Here is a 17,649-nt window from a genome sequence, read left to right as displayed (position 1 = left end):
AATCAGCTCGCTCTCAGAGTTTTCGCTGCGCAAGTGTACTGCCGCCTGCTCTCAGGACACAGTAACCTGTATCTGTTTACATCAAATGCAATCGTAAATGAAGAGTTTGTCCTTCTCAAGTTTGAGATTCAAGAAAAGGGATGCTCCACTCTGAAACAACAAAATCGATAACACATCCCCTGAATCATTGTCAAGGTTACGATTGGTTCCAGCTGAAAAAAAAGTACGGACTCGACGGACTGGATTGAATTTCTGGAAATTCTGGATCCGCGCTAAGCCGTTTTGAGTCGAGCCCAACGCGACACCAGATCGTTCCTGGGCCTTCTCCTCTCATAAAATATCCCTCGTTTCTCGTCGTGTGTTCACATTTCATCCACCATCATCTGTCGTTGAGAAGACTTCCTCGTCCTTCTCCTACCAACTCCTCTCTTCCTTTTTCTTTGTCCCTAGCGCGTTCTTTGGCGATCAGTCGTCAAATGAACCTGCATCATAATCTCTCCCCAAATTCAAAGGTAATTCTACTCGCCGCATCTCGAAAGAGTCTCGGACTCGGCTAACAATCCTCTGTCCAGTACTACCTCTTCCCCTTGATGAAGAGGTCCCCCGCAAGATAAATGGTCTTCAAGCCGTTTACTCACATCGCGCGCCAGAGTTTCACCAAAGCCTTCACTCACGGCTATGCTCAATCGGTAGTCGCTGCCTCGCAGTCGTCCTACGCGTCCTCGACTACCCTCAACCATCTTACCGCCGCAAACCCAGCAAAATTCTCGCGTACCACCCAGTTACAACATGTCTTTCAGCCGTCGAGCTCCTCTGGCGCTGGCGCCAAGGCCAGCCAAAGTAGTTCTGGAGGAGGAGACGTAGGGTTAGCTGCCTACTATGCGGCATGGCAGCAAGCTCAACAAACCGGTGATGACAGCGACTGGAAACAGTTGCAGTTGAAGCGAAAGCTGGGGTGGAAGCCAACCGCCGAGGAAGAAGCCGCCCTTAAACAGAACCCCGCCGATAGTGTACCCTCAAACGCTCGCTCAGATCTCAATAACGGTTCTCCTCATCTCACCAAGGCGTCCGCGAACGCTGATGTCAGCGCGAAAGTGGAAGAGGCCGTCGCCCGAGAGATCCAGATTCAGGAAGAGCAAGCTCAAGCCGAGGAAGCATCCGAGTCGCAGGATGCTTCCGCCACCGAAGCCTTCCCCGACCTTCCTGAAGATGTGGCTGCGGTCGGAGATATCGCCACCGAGGAATCACGGCTCGCGTCGGAGCACATTGTGCAGCTGGCATCGTCGAAAAAGTTCGCTGAGATTCCAGGTGCTTTTGCGGCAATCTTGAGGGATGGCCTCACCCCGACCGTCGGTGCTTACAATGCTTTGCTTGACTCGGCTATCGAGCTCCACGATGATCGGTCCCAAGCGATTCCGAAAGCCCTCGATGTCTACTCTGACATGCTTCGTCGCAGGGTAATTCCCGATGAACAGACTTATCAGATGCTGGTCCAGCTCTTTGTGATGCGCACCCATGATGCCATGAAGGCTATGGAAGTGCTCGAGCAAGAGCGAGTCCGCTTTGGAGGTATGGAGGAACCAGGAAAGTTTATGCTGCACTCTAGCGAGCTCGAGCAAACCATCCTAGCCGAGGATGATTCTCTCGGAATCGCCATGAAGCTGTTCAGCACCGCGACTTCTCGACACGCGGACCTTGTCTTCCCCCTCGATGTCTACCGCCATTTGATCACTGCTTGCGCTAACGCGGGCAAAGTTGAGGCGATGATTCGTGTTTATGGACACATGGAGTCTCACAAAGTGACGCCCCACGCTTCGATCTTCCCCTCAATGATCGATGCCTTCGCTGCCGCTGGCGACTTGACGAGCGCCGTTGAATGTTACAACGAGTATCGGTCGCTGGCAGTTTCCGATGATAGTGGCACTTTTTGCATCATTCAACGTCTGGATGGCCAGGTTTACGCTTCCTTGATCAAGGCCTATATGTCGTGTGGCAAAGAGGAGAATGCGATGCGTTTCCTCGAGCGGATCCGTTCCTCGTTTGACGAGGTTACTGAAAACCGTGAAACGCGGCAGGAGGCTTTGGAGTCGGTCATTATCCATGATGCTCTGGTGCAACACGCTCTTAAATCGGGTGACCATGAGCGGGCCCTTGAGCAAGCCAAGACTCGGTTGCACGATGGGGCTCTCAATCAGGCCATGTCCCAGATCTGCATAGCGGCGGCGGATTCCGGTAATTTGAAGATCGCTTCCGAAGCATACGATCTTCTCCCCAAGGACGTAGAGACGCGAAAGGAGCCTGCTGTTTCGATCTTGGCCCTGCACGTCCGCGAAGGCAACGTGTCAGCTGCCCGTTCCCTGTGGCTGATGTTAAGCACTGTGGGTCAGGCAACGTCGGATATGGTTCAACCGACTGTGATGTATGCCGTTGCTCTTCTGAAGAGTGGTCGCACTGATGAGTCCCTGGTCGAGGCACGGAATATGTTTGCACGTATCCGCAACGCCTCTTCCTCAAACTCTGTCCGTGAACATATCAACGAGAGCATTCATCTTCTCAGTCGGGTTCTTGTCCAGGGAGCTTCTATCCTCTCGCCTCAAGCTTCCATGTCCCTTCTCTGGTTGATGATTGAGAATGGCGGCCTCATTGCGCCCGTTGCCGAACACGCTGTCGCCTTCCTTGGTCCGCTCGAGATCTCTCAGCTCAATCCTCGTGACCTCGCCCTGGCTCTCCAGGTCCAGGCTAGTATTCTGGTCAGCAACAGCGCCATGTCCTTTGACGCTGCCCATCCTATACGCTTCTCCCATATGCTGGATATTGCCCTGGCAAACGGACTTGCTATGGATTCCGCTACCGTTAGCCTCGTCGACCAAGCAGTCAATAAGCTCTTCACTAGCCGACCGGACATGGTAAGCCGATGGCACAGCTATCTGGGTTTAACCTCTAGCCCTTCCACTTATCTCTCCGGTCCTCACACTCCTGTTTCTGAGCTATCAAGCATGAGCTCTGCCCCGAGTGAGGATTCGTTCGACCCATATGCATATGCCACCGACTTTAAGGGGTCGGCCATGATTGCTGAAGAGCTTGAGAGCACCCACGGTCGCCCCGAATCTCATCTTAACGAATCTCTTAACCGTCTCCGCAACATGCGCCGCGCTGGTCGACACCCTCGCTACATCACATATGCCAAACTTATCGGTGCTGCTGCCAAGAACAACCGTACTGATCTTGTGCACGAAATCTTGAGCATGGCCAGGCGTGATGTTCCCCTTCTTCCTCAGTACAAGGCTGTCAAGTATGGCTGGACTTCAATTCTTGATGCTATGGTTGCCGCCTGCTTGACCCTTGGAGACCGTGGACTTGCCTCCAAGTACCACAACGAGCTTTCTGAGCTCGGCTCTGCCCCTTCGGCCAACACATTCGGTCTGTATATCACCACGTTGAAGGAGTCTACCAAGACATTCGATGAAGCAACCGAGGCACTCAAGATCTTCCACCGTGCCGTAGCCGAGGGCGTCGAGCCTACCTCGTTCTTGTACAATGCTCTCATTGGCAAGCTCGGCAAAGCCCGTCGTATCGATGACTGCCTTCAGTACTTTGCAGAGATGCGTGCCAACAATGTCCGTCCTACTAGCGTCACCTACGGCACCATTGTCAACGCGCTCTGCCGGGTCAGTGATGAGCGCTTCGCTGAAGAGATGTTTGAGGAGATGGAGTCCATGCCGAACTACAAGCCTCGGCCCGCACCATACAACTCCATGATCCAGTACTTCCTTAACACCAAACGCGACCGCAGCAAGGTTTTGGCCTATTACGAGCGCATGCTGAGCCGCAACATCAGGCCCACCATGCATACGTACAAGCTCCTTATCGATGCACACGCCTCTCTGGAGCCTGTCGATATGCCGGCTGCTGAGAAGGTGCTCGAGACCATCAAGGCTTCAAGGCAGGAGCCCGAGGCTGTTCACTATGCATCGCTTATCCACGCCAAAGGCTGCGTGATGCGAGACATGGAATCGGCTCTCAAGGTTTTCACGTCCGCTGTCTCCAACCCCAAGGTGCACGTGCAGCCCTGCCTATACCAAGCTCTCCTCGAGTCGATGGTGGCCAACCACCAAGTCGCACAGACCGAATCGATTGTTGACGATATGGCGAAGCGCAGAGTGGAGATGACCGCCTACATCGCCAACACTCTTATCCACGGATGGGCTGCAGAGGGTAACCTCCAGAAGGCCAGCGCTATTTACAACAGTATTGGAATCGATAAGCGGGAACCCAGCACGTACGAGGCTATGACTCGTGCATATCTGGCCGCCGACGACCATGCGAGCGCTTCTCGCACGGTGCAGGAGATGCTCTCTCGTGGGTATCCCTCGGCCGTGGCCCACAAGATCGCTGATCTTGTTAGCAATGGTGCAGTCACAGCTACCCTGTAAGGGGGCTCTTTCGGTTTCTTGACGATAAAAGTTGCCTCTTTTCTTTACATAAAAGTCTATATGGACTGCACGGAATGGCATTAATACAGGGCTGGACCCGGTCTTTCTCGCTCTCCAGCCCGATGATTACTGCACAGGATTGGGAGGCGACTTGATTGCCAAGGGCTTTTACATTTTTCGTTGGACATACTATTAGCATCATAGCGGGGGGAAAGGCGTTCGGGAATTTGTGTGTACATATACCACAGTTTGGGCTGGTGTTGATTCCTTTCCTTTGTTGTTCGATAGATACTCTCAACTCTCGTCACTAATGGGACGTACTTGATATCTAAAACCTATCCCTTGGTTTTGTAGTTTAGTGTTTGGCATCTGTTGATTCTGCTGCGAAATGGTGATGCGTCATCTGATCTGCGATGTTCCCCAACATCCCCCACTTTGTCGTTTGCATCCCACCTTCTCTCGGACAGTCACCACCTTCTATTATCGTTTGCGTGCTTTTTGAGATTCTCTGCGCTGCCCACCTCTCCTTCTATTCTATGAGGCACGCACGACTGTCCAATTCCGCTCATTTCTTCGTTCGTCGCACCTCGTCGAGTCATAGGTATCACATCAGCGCGCTCCGTCCATCGGCCATGGATTCGTCAAATCCACAGCACCCCCGGCCTAAGAAGCTGATCTGTACGTAAACGCCGCGCACTAAAATTCATTACTCTAGCACATACAACAGATTCCTAATCATCTGCAGTTGCGCCCGGCGATATTGAAGCCACCTCCGAGACTCAAACTCCGGCCTCCGAAATCCTCGTCCCTGCCTCATCCCTCCCTCCCCGACTCGTCGCAGAAGCTCTCCGATCAGAGACGATGACACCGACGACTGCATTGGATAACAAGGTCGTCTCACATCCTGCGCGGGCGCATCAGTTTATCCGGAACCCCCCGCTCACCATCTCGCAACTGCACCCGAGCAACCCTCTTTATCAATTCCACGCCTGGTTCCGCGATCCACGGCTAAGCCCATCGTCCTCACCAGAGACATGCACTCTGGCGACCGCATCTCTCCCATCGGGACGCGTGAGTGCTCGTGTCGTATACCTTAAGGAGCTTGATGAGAGGGGCTGGACGGTATATAGCAATTGGGGTAGTCGCGAGGGGAAAGGTGGCCATGTCTTCGGAGCTAGCGTGGACGGCACAACTGAGAGCAATGTTCCGGATGCAATCCCCGTTCCTGGGGTCGATGAGCCCCTAGTCAAAGACTTGGGCCTGGAACAGAAAGGAAACAAATGGGCTGCGCTCACATTCTGCTGGTCAGCGCTGGAACGTCAAGTCCGCATCGAGGGAATGGTCGAACCGCTGAGCAGAGAAGAGAGTGAGCTTTATTGGCGCACGAGGGAGCGTGGGAGCCAAATCGGAGCTTGGGCTAGCTGGCAAAGCAAGGTCCTTTGGGCTGCTGAGCCGGAAACGCTTGCCAGCCGGCGACGCAAGAGCTTCGGTCCTGGCGAGGACTCGAAGGATAACATCGTTTACCCCGAGATCCCACAGGATGTCGACGAGACGGATATTGACGATGGGCGTGCGCTACTCGAGAAGAGGGTGCAAGAGGTGGAGGCGCGGTTTGCTGATACCAAGGAGATCCCTCTCCCACCTTTCTGGGGTGGCGTTCGTCTTATCCCGGAGTCGGTAGAGTTCTGGCAGGGCCGTCGTAGTCGATTGCATGATCGATTTAGGTATGTTCGGCTTCATGGGACGGGATCGGATGAGTCGTCGTATAGATGGCGCATCGAGCGGCTTTCGCCTTAGGTGAAAGTGGTTGCATCTGTAGAAAAGAACTGTAAACACGTATAAACTAGACATACAATGTCAAAATTACTACATACCATATGTCTGGCTTCGATATTTGTTGGCGATCTCCATCGCTCGATCTATTATTCGCTCTCGCCGGCGGAATCTGATACTTGGCACAAGCTCCATCCAGCCAACCTTATCCCCACGATTCCACCTCTTGTCCGACCCAAGTACAACGCCAAATCTTCTCTAGTCCATAAGAGATAAAATAAACCTCAAAAATGCCCGAACCAACACAAGCACCAGCCGCGAAACCGCGCTGGATCATCCTCGCGATCGCATCCGGCGCGTTCGCTGCTCTCAACGGGCTTTTCGCAAAACTGTACTCATCGCCCAGCTTACCTGCACACGCTATCTTGTGATCTAAAAAGAACAATATATGCTAATGAAAGGTACAGCACAACCGACGAACAGACAGAATCCTTCGCAAATGGTATCCTGAGCATCTTCGGCGCGAGCACGGAGAATCACCCGTTTCTGTTGCTGCTTATTCGGGGGGTTAGTTGCTCCCTTTTCTCTTCTCCCGCGTTGGAGATCGCGATATTCGAGGATTAACCCATCCTCTGCTCTAACTGAATTTTTTTTTCTGATGACCGGACAAACGCTAACATAATCAGATCTGCCTGGGCCTCAACTTCCTCTGCAACATCATCATGTGGGCTTTGTTTACACGGGCGCTGACGGCGGGCCCGTCGACGACAAAGGTGTCGATCACGAACACGTCGGCGAACTTTCTTGTCACCGCGTTGCTGGGGATGATTGTGTTTCGCGAGAAGGTTGCAGGGCTATGGTGGCTGGGGGCAGGAATGATGGGGGGTGGGTGTATCTTGGTGGGGATGAGGGAGCAGGAGGCGTCTTAAATGGACCTGTAATTAGAAAGGTGAAGGAACTTATTGGGTTTGATACACCCAAATTGATGCTTCGTCTATCGGCGTATATGTACTATATTATACATTGCAATTGGATCTAGGTCTAGTAGAATCACTGTCTCTCCTCTAGCTCGACCATGCCGTCGTCCTCGTCATCTTCGGCACCGGGTAATATGCCCGACGGCGAGCGGTCCTCTGTTGGGATGGGCCTGACATCTCGCGGCCGTCCTGAAATCTTGGAGAACTTGGACCCAATATTTTGCATGAAGTTCCAGATCCGTTCCTCGAGCGTGTCGTTATCCTTCATGTTCTGATAGGCTCCTAACGGGAGCTCCGGCTGGTGAGTCGCGGCCAAAGCTTGCTCCTCGGCTTCGACCTTGAATTGGTATTTGAGGCAGTCCTTCACTGTGACGAGGCCTGTGAGTCGGCCGCGGTGCTCGACCAAAATCACACGCGGACCCATCTTCTTGAAGATCTCCATGACGGTTTCGAGCGGCAAGCGGGGATGGACAGTTAACGGTGTATGGTCGACGTATCTGCTAAAGTCGACAGAGGCGGCCCCGGCACTACTCTGAATGTTATCGAATGTATCGGGGACTAGATGGCCACGGGAAAATGTGGAGGATGCCCGGCGGGCTACCAAAGCTTCCGCTGCTTCCTTTGTGAACACACATTGCGCGCTTGGTGACAGCATTCCTTCCATCCTAGCCCGGTCAATGGCGTAACGCAGCTCTGTGCGGCCAATGTACCCGACCAAGATCTTGCTCGAACGGTCTTCCACGATTGGGAAACCTTGAAATTTGTTATCACTCAAGAGGTGCTCTGCTTCGCGAACTGGGAAGTCTGATGCTGGAAGGGACACTGGGTCACTTGTCATGGCGTGTGACACGGGGACATTGAAGACATGGTCTTCCTTATTATCTAGAAACGGAAATCCGTTGGCCCAAATCATGCGATCAGCTATACCACCATTTCCAAATCGGTCTCCGACAGCTTTAGTGACGCCGACAACGATCTGCAGCCGTTAGCATAGCCCAACTTGGGGAATTACGTTACGTACCATGGTGGGAAGGATATACGTCAGTGCTCCAGTCAGTTCGAACATGATGACGGTCACCGAGATGGTCAAGTGCATAATCCCACTCAGAGCTGCGCCAGCTCCTAGGAATGCATATGTACCTGGCGTGATACATGGAACATCTGGTTCGCAAGCTGCGAAAAACTTCGAGTCCGGAAACGACTCGTGTAGAGCTTGAACCATGATTCCAACCATTCGCCCGAAAGACGCTCCAATGGCCATGGACGGGACGAAGATGCCAGCTGGCACTTTGCAGCCATACGAGATTATAACCAAGAAGACCCGTAGGATTGTAGCGGTGGCAAGTGAGAATACCATCGACCACCGATATTTGGCTCTAGTCAAATCAGCGACACGTATGCAAAGTTATTGGTCGACACTCACTCGCAAAGTCCTTTATAGTCGATGTCTCCTTCACATTCCTGGAACAAAATCTCCATCATCTCAGTCATGTTGATTCTCAAGAACATGTTTGGGAAACATATCACTGCCGTGATCACGGCAAGTATGACAGATTCGACCACAGCATGTTGCGAGAGATACTTCTTCCTAAATGCTTGGACGCGCAAATTCCACTTGATCACCAGCGCGCCGTACAATCCACCAAAAATGCCAAGAATAATGAAAAATATCAGTTCGAAAAAGTGCCACGAGCGGCCGTACCGCACCTGGAACATTACCAGCTGTCCAGTCCTAAAGGGATTCATCACCTGCGCAGTATAAGTACCTTGTCCAGATATGGTAGTAGGCGACTTACAGACAACACTCCAGTCGCAACCAGAGCACAAAAATAGCTTCGCCATAAAGTCTTCAATGGGAAGTAAGACGCCATTTCCTGCGCCAGTAAGTATTTGTCACGTCACTGCCGGATCAATACGCACCTCAAGAGAGAACAAAACACCACCGATCGGACTTCCGAAGGCGACCGCCACGCCTGCTGCCGCTGTAGCTGTCAAGACCTCTCTTGTCTTGGATGCGCTCCGCTTGTACTTCGTGAAAAACCGCGAGATAACGTTGCCGGCACAGACGGCGAAATGTACACTCGGCCCCTCTTTACCTACGGACAAGCCCGAGGCGATGGCGAGTGGTAGCGCTATTGACTTGATCAAGAGTGTCCATCCTCCCAGGAAGCCCTTCATAACAAAACCAGCAATGATGCATTTTATCTCGGATATGCCCGATCCGGCGGCATATGGCGCAAATGTTTTGACGAGTTTCGCTGCGATAAAAGCAAACAGGACCTGTCGAGAGACTTAGCAACTACCCAATTATCAAGGCAAGCTTGAAATACCGCGTAAAGAGTATACACGACGTAGTTTATAACCCAGTATGAAGTCCAGCTTCTCCACTCAGGGCATCCTAGAGACCGATGAAATTAGCCGGAGGCTACAGCGTATTAGCAAAATTCCCCGACATACCTCCCTCGGCACCCCAGCAGCAGAACTGCTCATTGAGATAAAACGCAGTCGTACAGTACCCCAGCTTTATGTCCGACAACCATTCAGTAATGATATTCAAAACAGCTGATATCAGCCCGATAGCTGCTCCGACAAGTGTGATGACTAGCCAGGCTTGCCCAGCGTCATATGATTCCCGCACTTTATGCCTCCATTTAAATGTGCCTTCCTTGTCCCAAAACCCAGAACCTTCTTGTCGCTTTATTCGCCGTCGCGCTTGTTCGTGTACCGCATCCTGTACCCAATCGATAGTCGTAAAATCTTCGTAGCGCTTGATCTCGCTGATCTCTTCCGTGATCACCGGACCCTGGCCATCGGCGGCGTTCGCGCGTTGTTGTGAGGAGGTCGATAAACCGGAGAAAGTCCGCCAAAGGCGGCGCTCGGACAAGAGAGAGGGGGAGCGGAGCGGAGACGAGGGGGCAGGCATTGAGCTCATCGCCTCAGTTGGACCTGCGATGGAGGAGCATACCTAGGTAGTCGAGAGCTTTAAAGTGAGGGAGCTGTACAGTCGGAACTGACAACCATTGGATACGCGGCCTCCCACGTGAGATAAGGCGAGCTTGAACTGTATCTGGTTGGAACAAGAGCTGAAGGGAATAGACAATGATACTCTTGGGGGAAAAAAAAGAATAATCACTGAGAATACATCTGCCTTAAGCTGATAATACCGTAATAACCCCTCCAAGAAGTATTCAAGTTGTCGAGGACTGCCCGAACTATCGATTACCTCAATCAAGTGCCCGCCACGCGATAGGTACCTCTTTGATGCGGCACACGCGAACCAGAACACCTTTTTCTCTCACCACCACAATCTGAAATCGCAATCTACGCGTATTCCTGAGCTCGTGTATATAAGTCTATTTATTGCCTCTTCTATTATCGGTCCTTCTGCTGTCCAGAGAACGAATTCACGATGCCGGCCAAAGACAGCAAGACCGCGTCAGAGCCCCAGGCGCCGCCAGAGATCACAGGCCAGAGCTCTCTTCCAAGTACGTTCAGGACGCCAATTCCATATACTTCCCTTGCTAATACTACATGCTCAGTGGCTCGTATAAAGAAGATAATTCAGCTAGACGAAGATATTGTCCAGTGCTCGAACAATGCGACATTCGTCGTCGCGATGGCTACCGTACGCGATCCTGCCTCCACTCCACATTCGCCAATTAATTCTCTCAGGAACTCTTCATTCAATACCTTACCGAGCAAGGGCATAATGTTGTCAAGTCAGAACGGAAGCCGCGGAAGACTATCCAGTACAAGGACTTAGGTACGTTACAACTGATTCGTCGTAGTTCGTTTCTACGGGGGTGCTAATAGAGGTGATTACAGCGACCGCCGTTTCACGAATAGACAACCTCGAGTTCCTCGCCGATGTGATACCGAAAACAACGACTTATAAGCAATTCAAAGAGAAGCGAGCAAAAGAAACCGCCAAGGATACTGGAGTCGAGAAAGGACAGCGCACATTGAACGGAGCCCTACCGCCGGCACCGGAGGTGGACGAGGATGCACAAGATGGGAAGAAGGAAGCCTCTGTTCCTCGAGGTTCGAGACCACCAACTGTAATGTCGCTGGTTGATGGAGGCGCCGAGCCCCAGACGAAAGATGACGATGTGGAAATGGCGGATTCGTGATATGGTCAGTGTTTTGGATTAGCAGCATGTCCAGGAGTTCTTTGGGAGTTTGGGATATGGTTGGATTGCATCGGCTTGTCTTTCTGTAGTACTTTTGCAGTATACTCAGGTAGCAGTGTGTGCCGCCCAGTTTGGTGGAATCTGGATATCGTATGACGATCCCGGAATAAATTCGTCGCGCTCAAAGCCCAGTCAACAACAACCACGATCATGGCCAAACAACATGTCTACTAGAATGCAACCAGCACATCTTCGTAGTTCAATCTCTCGCACAGCTTTAAAAAGAGTATAAAGACTGCTCTGACGTCGATTTGGTGGTTGTAGTGGTGGGCCCATCGGCCAATCAGAAGCGGGCTATTCCGAACCGCTTCGCAGCAAAAGCTGCGAGTGCCGGGCCTCCGACTTCAACCTTCAGACCCGTCTCGAAATTCCTCATCCGCCTCGCCTGCGTCCCATCCCCCCTCCTCCCCGCCATCCATCGGTCGTTCTCATTGCAATTGATCCGCAATTGCTCTCTCGCCATGGCTCTCTCCTCCGTTTCCACCTCTCTGCTGCGCGCCTGCGCCCGCCAGCAGCTGTCCACAACCCGCGCCGTCGTCGCCTCCTGCCAACGGAACAGTTCCACCTTCGAGAGCCCATTCACCCCTAGGGACACCACGAAGATCCCCGACTTCAGCAAATATGCCTCCAAGAAGGGCCCTCGCTCCAACCAGGTCTTCTCCTACTTCGTCGCCGGTACAATGGGTCTCGCCTCTGCCGTTGGTGCCAAGGCTACTGTTCAGGGTAGGTGTTTCCTGGACGTTGTGATATTGAGCGGGAGGGATTGATTGCGGAATCTTCGACTTGCTGAGAGGGGAATATCCGGGGTGGAATATGGGGTTGGAACGAATCCGAGTAAACAATGGGCTGACGTGCGACTCCCGGCAGATTTCCTAGTCAACATGTCCGCTTCTGCCGACGTTCTCGCTCAGGCCAAGGTCGAAATCGGCCTTGCTACCATTCCCGAGGGCAAGAACGTACGTTGAACGCTTTGCTGCGTCGTTTACACCGAGGTTATGTTCACCGACTAACCCAATATAATAGGTCATCATCAAGTGGCGTGGAAAGCCCGTGTTCATCCGTCACCGTACCCCGGATGAGATCAAGGAGGCCCAGGAGTTCGACTGGAAGACTCTCCGTGATCCCCAGCCTGATGAGGACCGTGTGCAGAAGCCAGAGTGGCTTGTCATGCTTGGTGAGTGATGGACGGGCGTATACGGACTTTGTTCTTTTAGCTGACTCTTCGTTTTAATTAGGTGTCTGCACTCACCTTGGTTGTGTCCCCATCGGTGAATCCGGCGACTACGGCGGCTGGTTCTGCCCCTGCCACGGTTCCCACTACGATATCTCCGGCCGTATCAGGAAGGGTCCCGCTCCTCTGAACCTCGAGGTTCCCGCATACAACTTCCCCGATGAGGAGACCCTCATCATCGGTTAAGCGAGTACATATCAGTTTCGATTTGGGTAGTGACAGAGCGACGGAAGACCAAGGGGGTGATGTGCAAAGGTTTGTGTTTTAGATGAATCTCCCTGTTATGTTAAGATTAGAGGGACTGTGTTTTTATATTGACCCACAAAAATGAGCCACCTGTCTATTATTCTAAACGCTGCTTCGCTCATAGAGCCTGTACACTCACTGCTCATTGGGGGTCCTTTGTTGCGGTATAGACTTTGTTTGTCACTCTTCCCCCAATCGCTCTTGTGAGAGGCGTGGAATTCGGTCGTGAGGCGAGGGTGATGAGCATATGTCGCTGAAGCTTTTGGGTCATGTATTCTAATCTACTAGGTAGCTTTTCTCCTTTGTTCAATTGAGCTTTGCATTTGTCTGAAGGTGCGCTTCTGTGCCATCTCAATCTAATCATAGGCTTCCCCAGTGAGGTAAGTATTTCGAGTCCTATCTATTTTGCGTCGGCTTTCCAGGCACCAGGGTAGGAGAAGAACTTGGCACTCTGACATTCAGCCTTGCGCCAAATGTTACGGATGCAGCACAACATTTCAACCTTGTCTACACAGGCGCTGGCTGCGCCACCCTCTACTCCCATCATTGCTCGACAGTTATCTCATCTTACAGTCACTTGCACCTCCAACATGACGTTCGAGACATTCCACATCTTTCACCTGCTCCCCTTCGATCTCCGCCGCGAGATCTACATGCTGGCTACACCGCCCCGCATCGTGCATATTCGAGAAGAAGCCCAAGACAAGGAAGAATTCAAGGACTCACTGCGCACAAAACTCAGGTTACAACTGAATCCCGACCTTGCATACTTCGCCCCGAATTGGCGGCAGGTTATTGAACCCGAACCCAGCAAGCAACCAACGCTCGGGGCTTTCGGGGTACGGACTCGGAGACGGCCTTATCAGCCCTGGGAACCTTCAGCATCTACTCCGGAAATCCCAATATCCTGGCTTGAGAAGAATCCTGACCATGCATGGCACCTTATGCGCGATAACTTTTTGTTCAGCACCGCGCCCATCCCGAGTCTACTGCATGCATTTTCGGAATCGCGAAGCGTACTCAGGCGCTCGGGGTACCAGCTTGTGTTCCGCACGCGCACCAACGGCCCCCGGACCTGGTTCCACTTCGACAGAGACGTGCTCTTCGTCGAGCAAGACAAGTGGAGAAACCGTGACAGGGTGGGCGACTTCCTCACCCCGTGCCCATGGAGTATCCTCGGCCAGTTCCACTCTGAGGACCTGAAAAGAGTCCGGCGGTTAGCTCTAGGAGGATCCGGCCACACGCTCTTCCCCTGGAAGCGCTACCCTCGATCCCAGACAGATCTAGCCCATGCAATCCAGCTCTTTCCCGACCTCCGCGAAGTTCAACTCGTTCAATGGGAGACGGAAGACCTCTTCCGCTGGCGGAATCATGGCGTCAACTGGTCCAAGAGTGGCGAGCATCCGTGGTACTCGTACACGACGGAAAATGCACCAGCTGAACCCGACGGCGCGCTATGCTGCGTCTACGCCGAGGAAGTCGACGGCCTGTTCTCGCTGCTCACGCATCTCGACGGGTTGAGAGACCACCTACCCGCAACGGGATTCATGGGCGAGATCCTGCGCTTCCACAGGCAGCAAATGGGCAGCAAGCTTGACTTCTTCGCCTTCCAGCAATTGCAACTCGAGCAACGACTCGGGGTCCTCAGGATCGAACTGGATGAAATCCGCCGCAAGGAAGAAGGTCCCGACGTTTCCACATTCACCTGGAAGATCCCATCAGTGCGAGCCGTGCACATCATCCTCCCCTCAATGGTCCAATTGCTCGTTAACGAGCGCCACCTCGTCTGGGAAAAGCTCTACAAACTGAAGCGGAATCATCAGGCCATCGGCCATATTTCGACAGACAACGACGTGGACTTGCCGTTGAGCGTCTTATTGAGCGACGGGCTTGGAGAGGACGCCGAGGACGATAGTGATGAATTCCATGATGTTGGCTTGGGCCCGTTTAGCGAGATGCATCTGTTTGGGAATGCAGATGATGTGTGCGTCCGGAGGGCGAAGAGATGGTGGGCAGAGGATGAAGATAATGGAGTGCTCGAGGAGCCTGGGGATGGGGAGTTTTTCCCGGATTGGATTCTCACCTATCCTAGTAGAGATACTAATCGTAGCGATGATACGACGTAGAGAAGAGGCGAAAATAAGTACTTTACAGCGTCGTCGTCATTCGCTTCAATCGAATTCACCGAGGCCGAGGCCGAGCTCGACCCCGACCCATTCAACTTATCCCCGAAGTCTCGGTGTTTTCTCAAGAACTATAAAGCAACCTATAGTGACCCTCATATTTAACTCAGCAAAACAACTACAAGCCAAAAATCCTACATTTGACCATCTGACTACATCTTCCACCGCTATACGCTCTATCCCATTGCTCAACTCTACTAAACATGCATTCATACCACTCCTACTCTCCGTCCCTCGCTCGCCCATCATACTTCCGAAGATCATACCCTGAATATCCGAGATACCGCGGAATGGGCCTTGGGCGACTCACCAAAGTGCTTCTGGTCGGGACATTAAGTTATGCCGTTATTAAGAAGATTGCTGGTGCTGGGTAAGTTCTGTCGTTTGTTCCTGGCTGGGTTTATTAAGCTAAATCGTCGGTGATATATAGCTCAAATGATCGTTTGACGAGGACTGGGAGGACGGAGGATGGGAACTGAATGGATTTCTTGAATCCACCTCATTTTGATATCTGAGATGCCGCCGTCTGCTGTGTAAGATAGTTTATCCGTTATGATTTCCTGTATTATATACCTTATACCCTCATTAAACAAAATAGATGTTCTATATCTATACAGGGAGCATGCCCTGCTTCGGCACTGATATGCTGCAGTGTACTATTGCCTCATCTCGAATACCAAACGCAACCGTCCCAACGTCGACGTAAAATTATCAGTCCAGTCATTAAACACCGAGTCACCCGTCTCACCCGGCGGAAACCGCATCTTGTACCGCGATACGACGTGTGCTGCAACAAGCATCATATCGTTCATTGCCAGGGCTCGCCCGATACAGCTCTTGCCACCTGAACCCCGAGACACGTCATCAGTTATTGAAAGAGTAGATAGAGCCAATGATCGTTTACGTACCAGTTCCAAACGGCGCGAAAGCAGCCTTGTTGCGCACCATCTCCGGGCGAGTAGTCCACCGTTCAGGGATGAATTGATTTGCGTCTTCGAAGCAGTCTTCGCCTGTTGTCGGTTAGTTGTGCGGAAATGAGCCATAAAGAGCCATGAAGAGGACGTACGGCGTGAGATAACAAATCGAGGCGCTACTATCGTGGTATTTGGAGGAACGTAAGTTCCCCCGATTGTAGTACCCTCGTTCGGTGACGTCTTCCTATTCCCAGCTGAGGGAATCGAAGGGTACAGTCGTAGTGACTCGAAAATAGCTGCCTCCAGGTGCGGGCATGAACGTAGAAGACTGTTTCCGTCCTGAATATCGACCCCTGGCTGCAGGGCTTCGTGGCAGATCTTGTCTGCTTGGTTGGGATGCTTGGCTAACTCATAGAAGAGACCAACGAGAGCCGAGGCTGTTGGCTCGCTGCCAGCGACAATGGCCGAGATGCTGTCCCCAGTCAATGCCTCGTGGGTATCGTGCTTGAGGTAGTGTGCGAGGATGGGCGATTCGGCTGACATATCGTCGGGCATCTATGCACATTAACAACGATTAGTTCAACCAAGGCTCTCGTAATCCTAAACTCTAGGAGAAACACCGACTTTTATCTTTCTCACTTGCTCCTCGCACCAATTTGTCATGGTGAACCAGTCATTCAGTACACCAACACGGGGCATAAGCTTGAATGCAATCTGCACAGCCCAGGGCGTAGGGCTCAGAGGTCCCAGAAGCCCCATGGCTTTTTGCAGGAGAAGAATAATCCTATGCCAGGACTGGTTGGTGAGCATGTTAAAGCTCCTGCCCAGCACAAACTCCCCCATACGGTCAAAGGTAAGCCAGAAGACCAAATCGGAGAGCTCCGAGGCTTGACCGGATGCAATATCGGACTGGATGCAGTTGTCGAGCTGGCTGATGGGCGTGTGGACTTTGTTTTTGTACTGGACGAGCGCTGCGGCTCTTGGTAAGCTACTAAACGGGGCAAGGAAGCTGCTTCATAGTAGATTGGCACTCACCCTTAGGCGTGAATCCCTGGTTCCATCGACGCCGACGGTCTTTGTGTAGATCCTTTTCTCGGGTGGTGACCAGACCCGTGTTTGGGTGTAGTAGGTCATACCATTCAGCCTTGCTGCACTTGCTCGAGGGCCCGTCAATGGCCATGAAGACATCTGGATGGAAGACTGTAACCTCGCTTGGGCCTGTAGAAAAGGTCAGACCACATCCCCTTGAGCAATCTAGAGTTGAACACGTACCAGTCCGGACAACATCTCCATACTTCCTGTGGACCTTTTCTAAGAAGAAATGGTTCTGTGAGGTGCGCGCCTTCCACACATGCCATATCTTTGAACTACGAAGCCAGAACGGCCCCGGAAAGTGTCCGAGTCTGTGAAAGAAGAGCCTGTAGGTGACGATGCTGGAGAATAGGGCGAAGAGGTAGCCCAGGATGATCTGCCAGCCTATTTCAACCATGAGAACCAAAGAGGCGAAGCCAACCAGATGAGAGAGGAGGATGGAGGGAGCGTGAATATGCCATTCTCCATGTATGAAGAGACCATGATGGGCTACAAGCCCTATAGAAGCTCCGATTAACGAGGGTGGTATGGTATGCATGGCTTTGGGGGTTTAAAACTGCGTGTCGAGCAATAGAAAGTGTCGAGGTGAGCAGGAGTCTTTCCTCTTAAA

The 17,649-nt window shown here is 52.3% G+C and overlaps 8 protein-coding genes across 8 annotated transcripts; 6 read left to right on the top strand and 2 right to left on the bottom strand.

Annotated features, from left to right (window-relative positions):
- Positions 1-464: 464 nt before the first annotated feature.
- Positions 465-4,640, top strand: BJX68DRAFT_33361 (pentatricopeptide repeat protein). Its single transcript, XM_071048989.1, has 2 exons — positions 465-512; positions 573-4,640. The coding sequence occupies exon 2, from the start codon at positions 615-617 to the stop codon at positions 4,431-4,433; it is 3,819 nt and encodes a 1,272-aa protein (XP_070901596.1). The 5' UTR covers positions 465-512; positions 573-614; the 3' UTR covers positions 4,434-4,640.
- BJX68DRAFT_33362 (pyridoxamine-phosphate oxidase PDX3) lies at positions 4,641-6,419 on the top strand. Its single transcript, XM_071048990.1, has 2 exons — positions 4,641-5,111; positions 5,179-6,419. The coding sequence occupies exons 1-2, from the start codon at positions 4,847-4,849 to the stop codon at positions 6,228-6,230; spliced, it is 1,317 nt and encodes a 438-aa protein (XP_070901595.1). The 5' UTR covers positions 4,641-4,846; the 3' UTR covers positions 6,231-6,419.
- Positions 6,420-6,496: 77 nt separating this feature from the next.
- Positions 6,497-7,135, top strand: BJX68DRAFT_264627 (uncharacterized protein; the record flags this gene model as incomplete). The annotated part of the gene is made up of 3 exons (XM_071044999.1): positions 6,497-6,597; positions 6,674-6,773; positions 6,893-7,135. The coding sequence occupies 3 exons, from the start codon at positions 6,497-6,499 to the stop codon at positions 7,133-7,135; spliced, it is 444 nt and encodes a 147-aa protein (XP_070901594.1).
- Positions 7,136-7,193: 58 nt separating this feature from the next.
- Positions 7,194-10,454, bottom strand: BJX68DRAFT_33286 (chloride channel protein). Its single transcript, XM_071048987.1, has 7 exons — positions 9,641-10,454; positions 9,514-9,581; positions 9,104-9,463; positions 8,980-9,057; positions 8,607-8,932; positions 8,205-8,559; positions 7,194-8,159 (listed from the first exon to the last, which is right to left on the bottom strand). The coding sequence occupies exons 1-7, from the start codon at positions 10,113-10,115 to the stop codon at positions 7,257-7,259; spliced, it is 2,565 nt and encodes an 854-aa protein (XP_070901593.1). The 5' UTR covers positions 10,116-10,454; the 3' UTR covers positions 7,194-7,256.
- A 6-nt stretch (positions 10,455-10,460) lies between these two features.
- On the top strand, positions 10,461-11,551 carry BJX68DRAFT_232451 (histone-fold domain-containing protein). Its single transcript, XM_071039481.1, has 4 exons — positions 10,461-10,668; positions 10,723-10,808; positions 10,856-10,946; positions 11,009-11,551. Exons 1-4 carry the CDS (start codon positions 10,593-10,595, stop codon positions 11,311-11,313), a joined length of 558 nt encoding a protein of 185 aa, XP_070901592.1. The 5' UTR covers positions 10,461-10,592; the 3' UTR covers positions 11,314-11,551.
- On the top strand, positions 11,552-13,188 carry rip1 (ubiquinol--cytochrome-c reductase catalytic subunit RIP1). The gene is made up of 4 exons (XM_071039480.1): positions 11,552-12,096; positions 12,241-12,329; positions 12,397-12,547; positions 12,609-13,188. Exons 1-4 carry the CDS (start codon positions 11,835-11,837, stop codon positions 12,788-12,790), a joined length of 684 nt encoding a protein of 227 aa, XP_070901591.1. The 5' UTR covers positions 11,552-11,834; the 3' UTR covers positions 12,791-13,188.
- Positions 13,189-13,199: 11 nt separating this feature from the next.
- BJX68DRAFT_232445 (uncharacterized protein) lies at positions 13,200-15,615 on the top strand. The gene is made up of 2 exons (XM_071039478.1): positions 13,200-15,403; positions 15,464-15,615. Exon 1 carries the CDS (start codon positions 13,324-13,326, stop codon positions 14,974-14,976), a length of 1,653 nt encoding a protein of 550 aa, XP_070901590.1. The 5' UTR covers positions 13,200-13,323; the 3' UTR covers positions 14,977-15,403; positions 15,464-15,615.
- A 74-nt stretch (positions 15,616-15,689) lies between these two features.
- On the bottom strand, positions 15,690-17,436 carry BJX68DRAFT_264622 (cytochrome P450; the record flags this gene model as incomplete). Its single annotated transcript, XM_071044998.1, has 6 exons — positions 15,690-15,877; positions 15,942-16,043; positions 16,100-16,502; positions 16,587-16,918; positions 16,983-17,165; positions 17,220-17,436. 6 exons carry the CDS (start codon positions 17,434-17,436, stop codon positions 15,690-15,692), a joined length of 1,425 nt encoding a protein of 474 aa, XP_070901589.1.
- Positions 17,437-17,649: the final 213 nt, after the last annotated feature.

The sequence above is a fragment of the Aspergillus pseudodeflectus genome (genome assembly GCF_044049435.1).
Source record: "Aspergillus pseudodeflectus strain CBS 756.74 chromosome Unknown BJX68scaffold_11, whole genome shotgun sequence".
Lineage (NCBI taxonomy): Eukaryota > Fungi > Ascomycota > Eurotiomycetes > Eurotiales > Aspergillaceae > Aspergillus > Aspergillus pseudodeflectus.
Note: the sequence above shows the minus strand (reverse complement) of the source record. Positions and strands in the feature narration are given on the sequence as shown.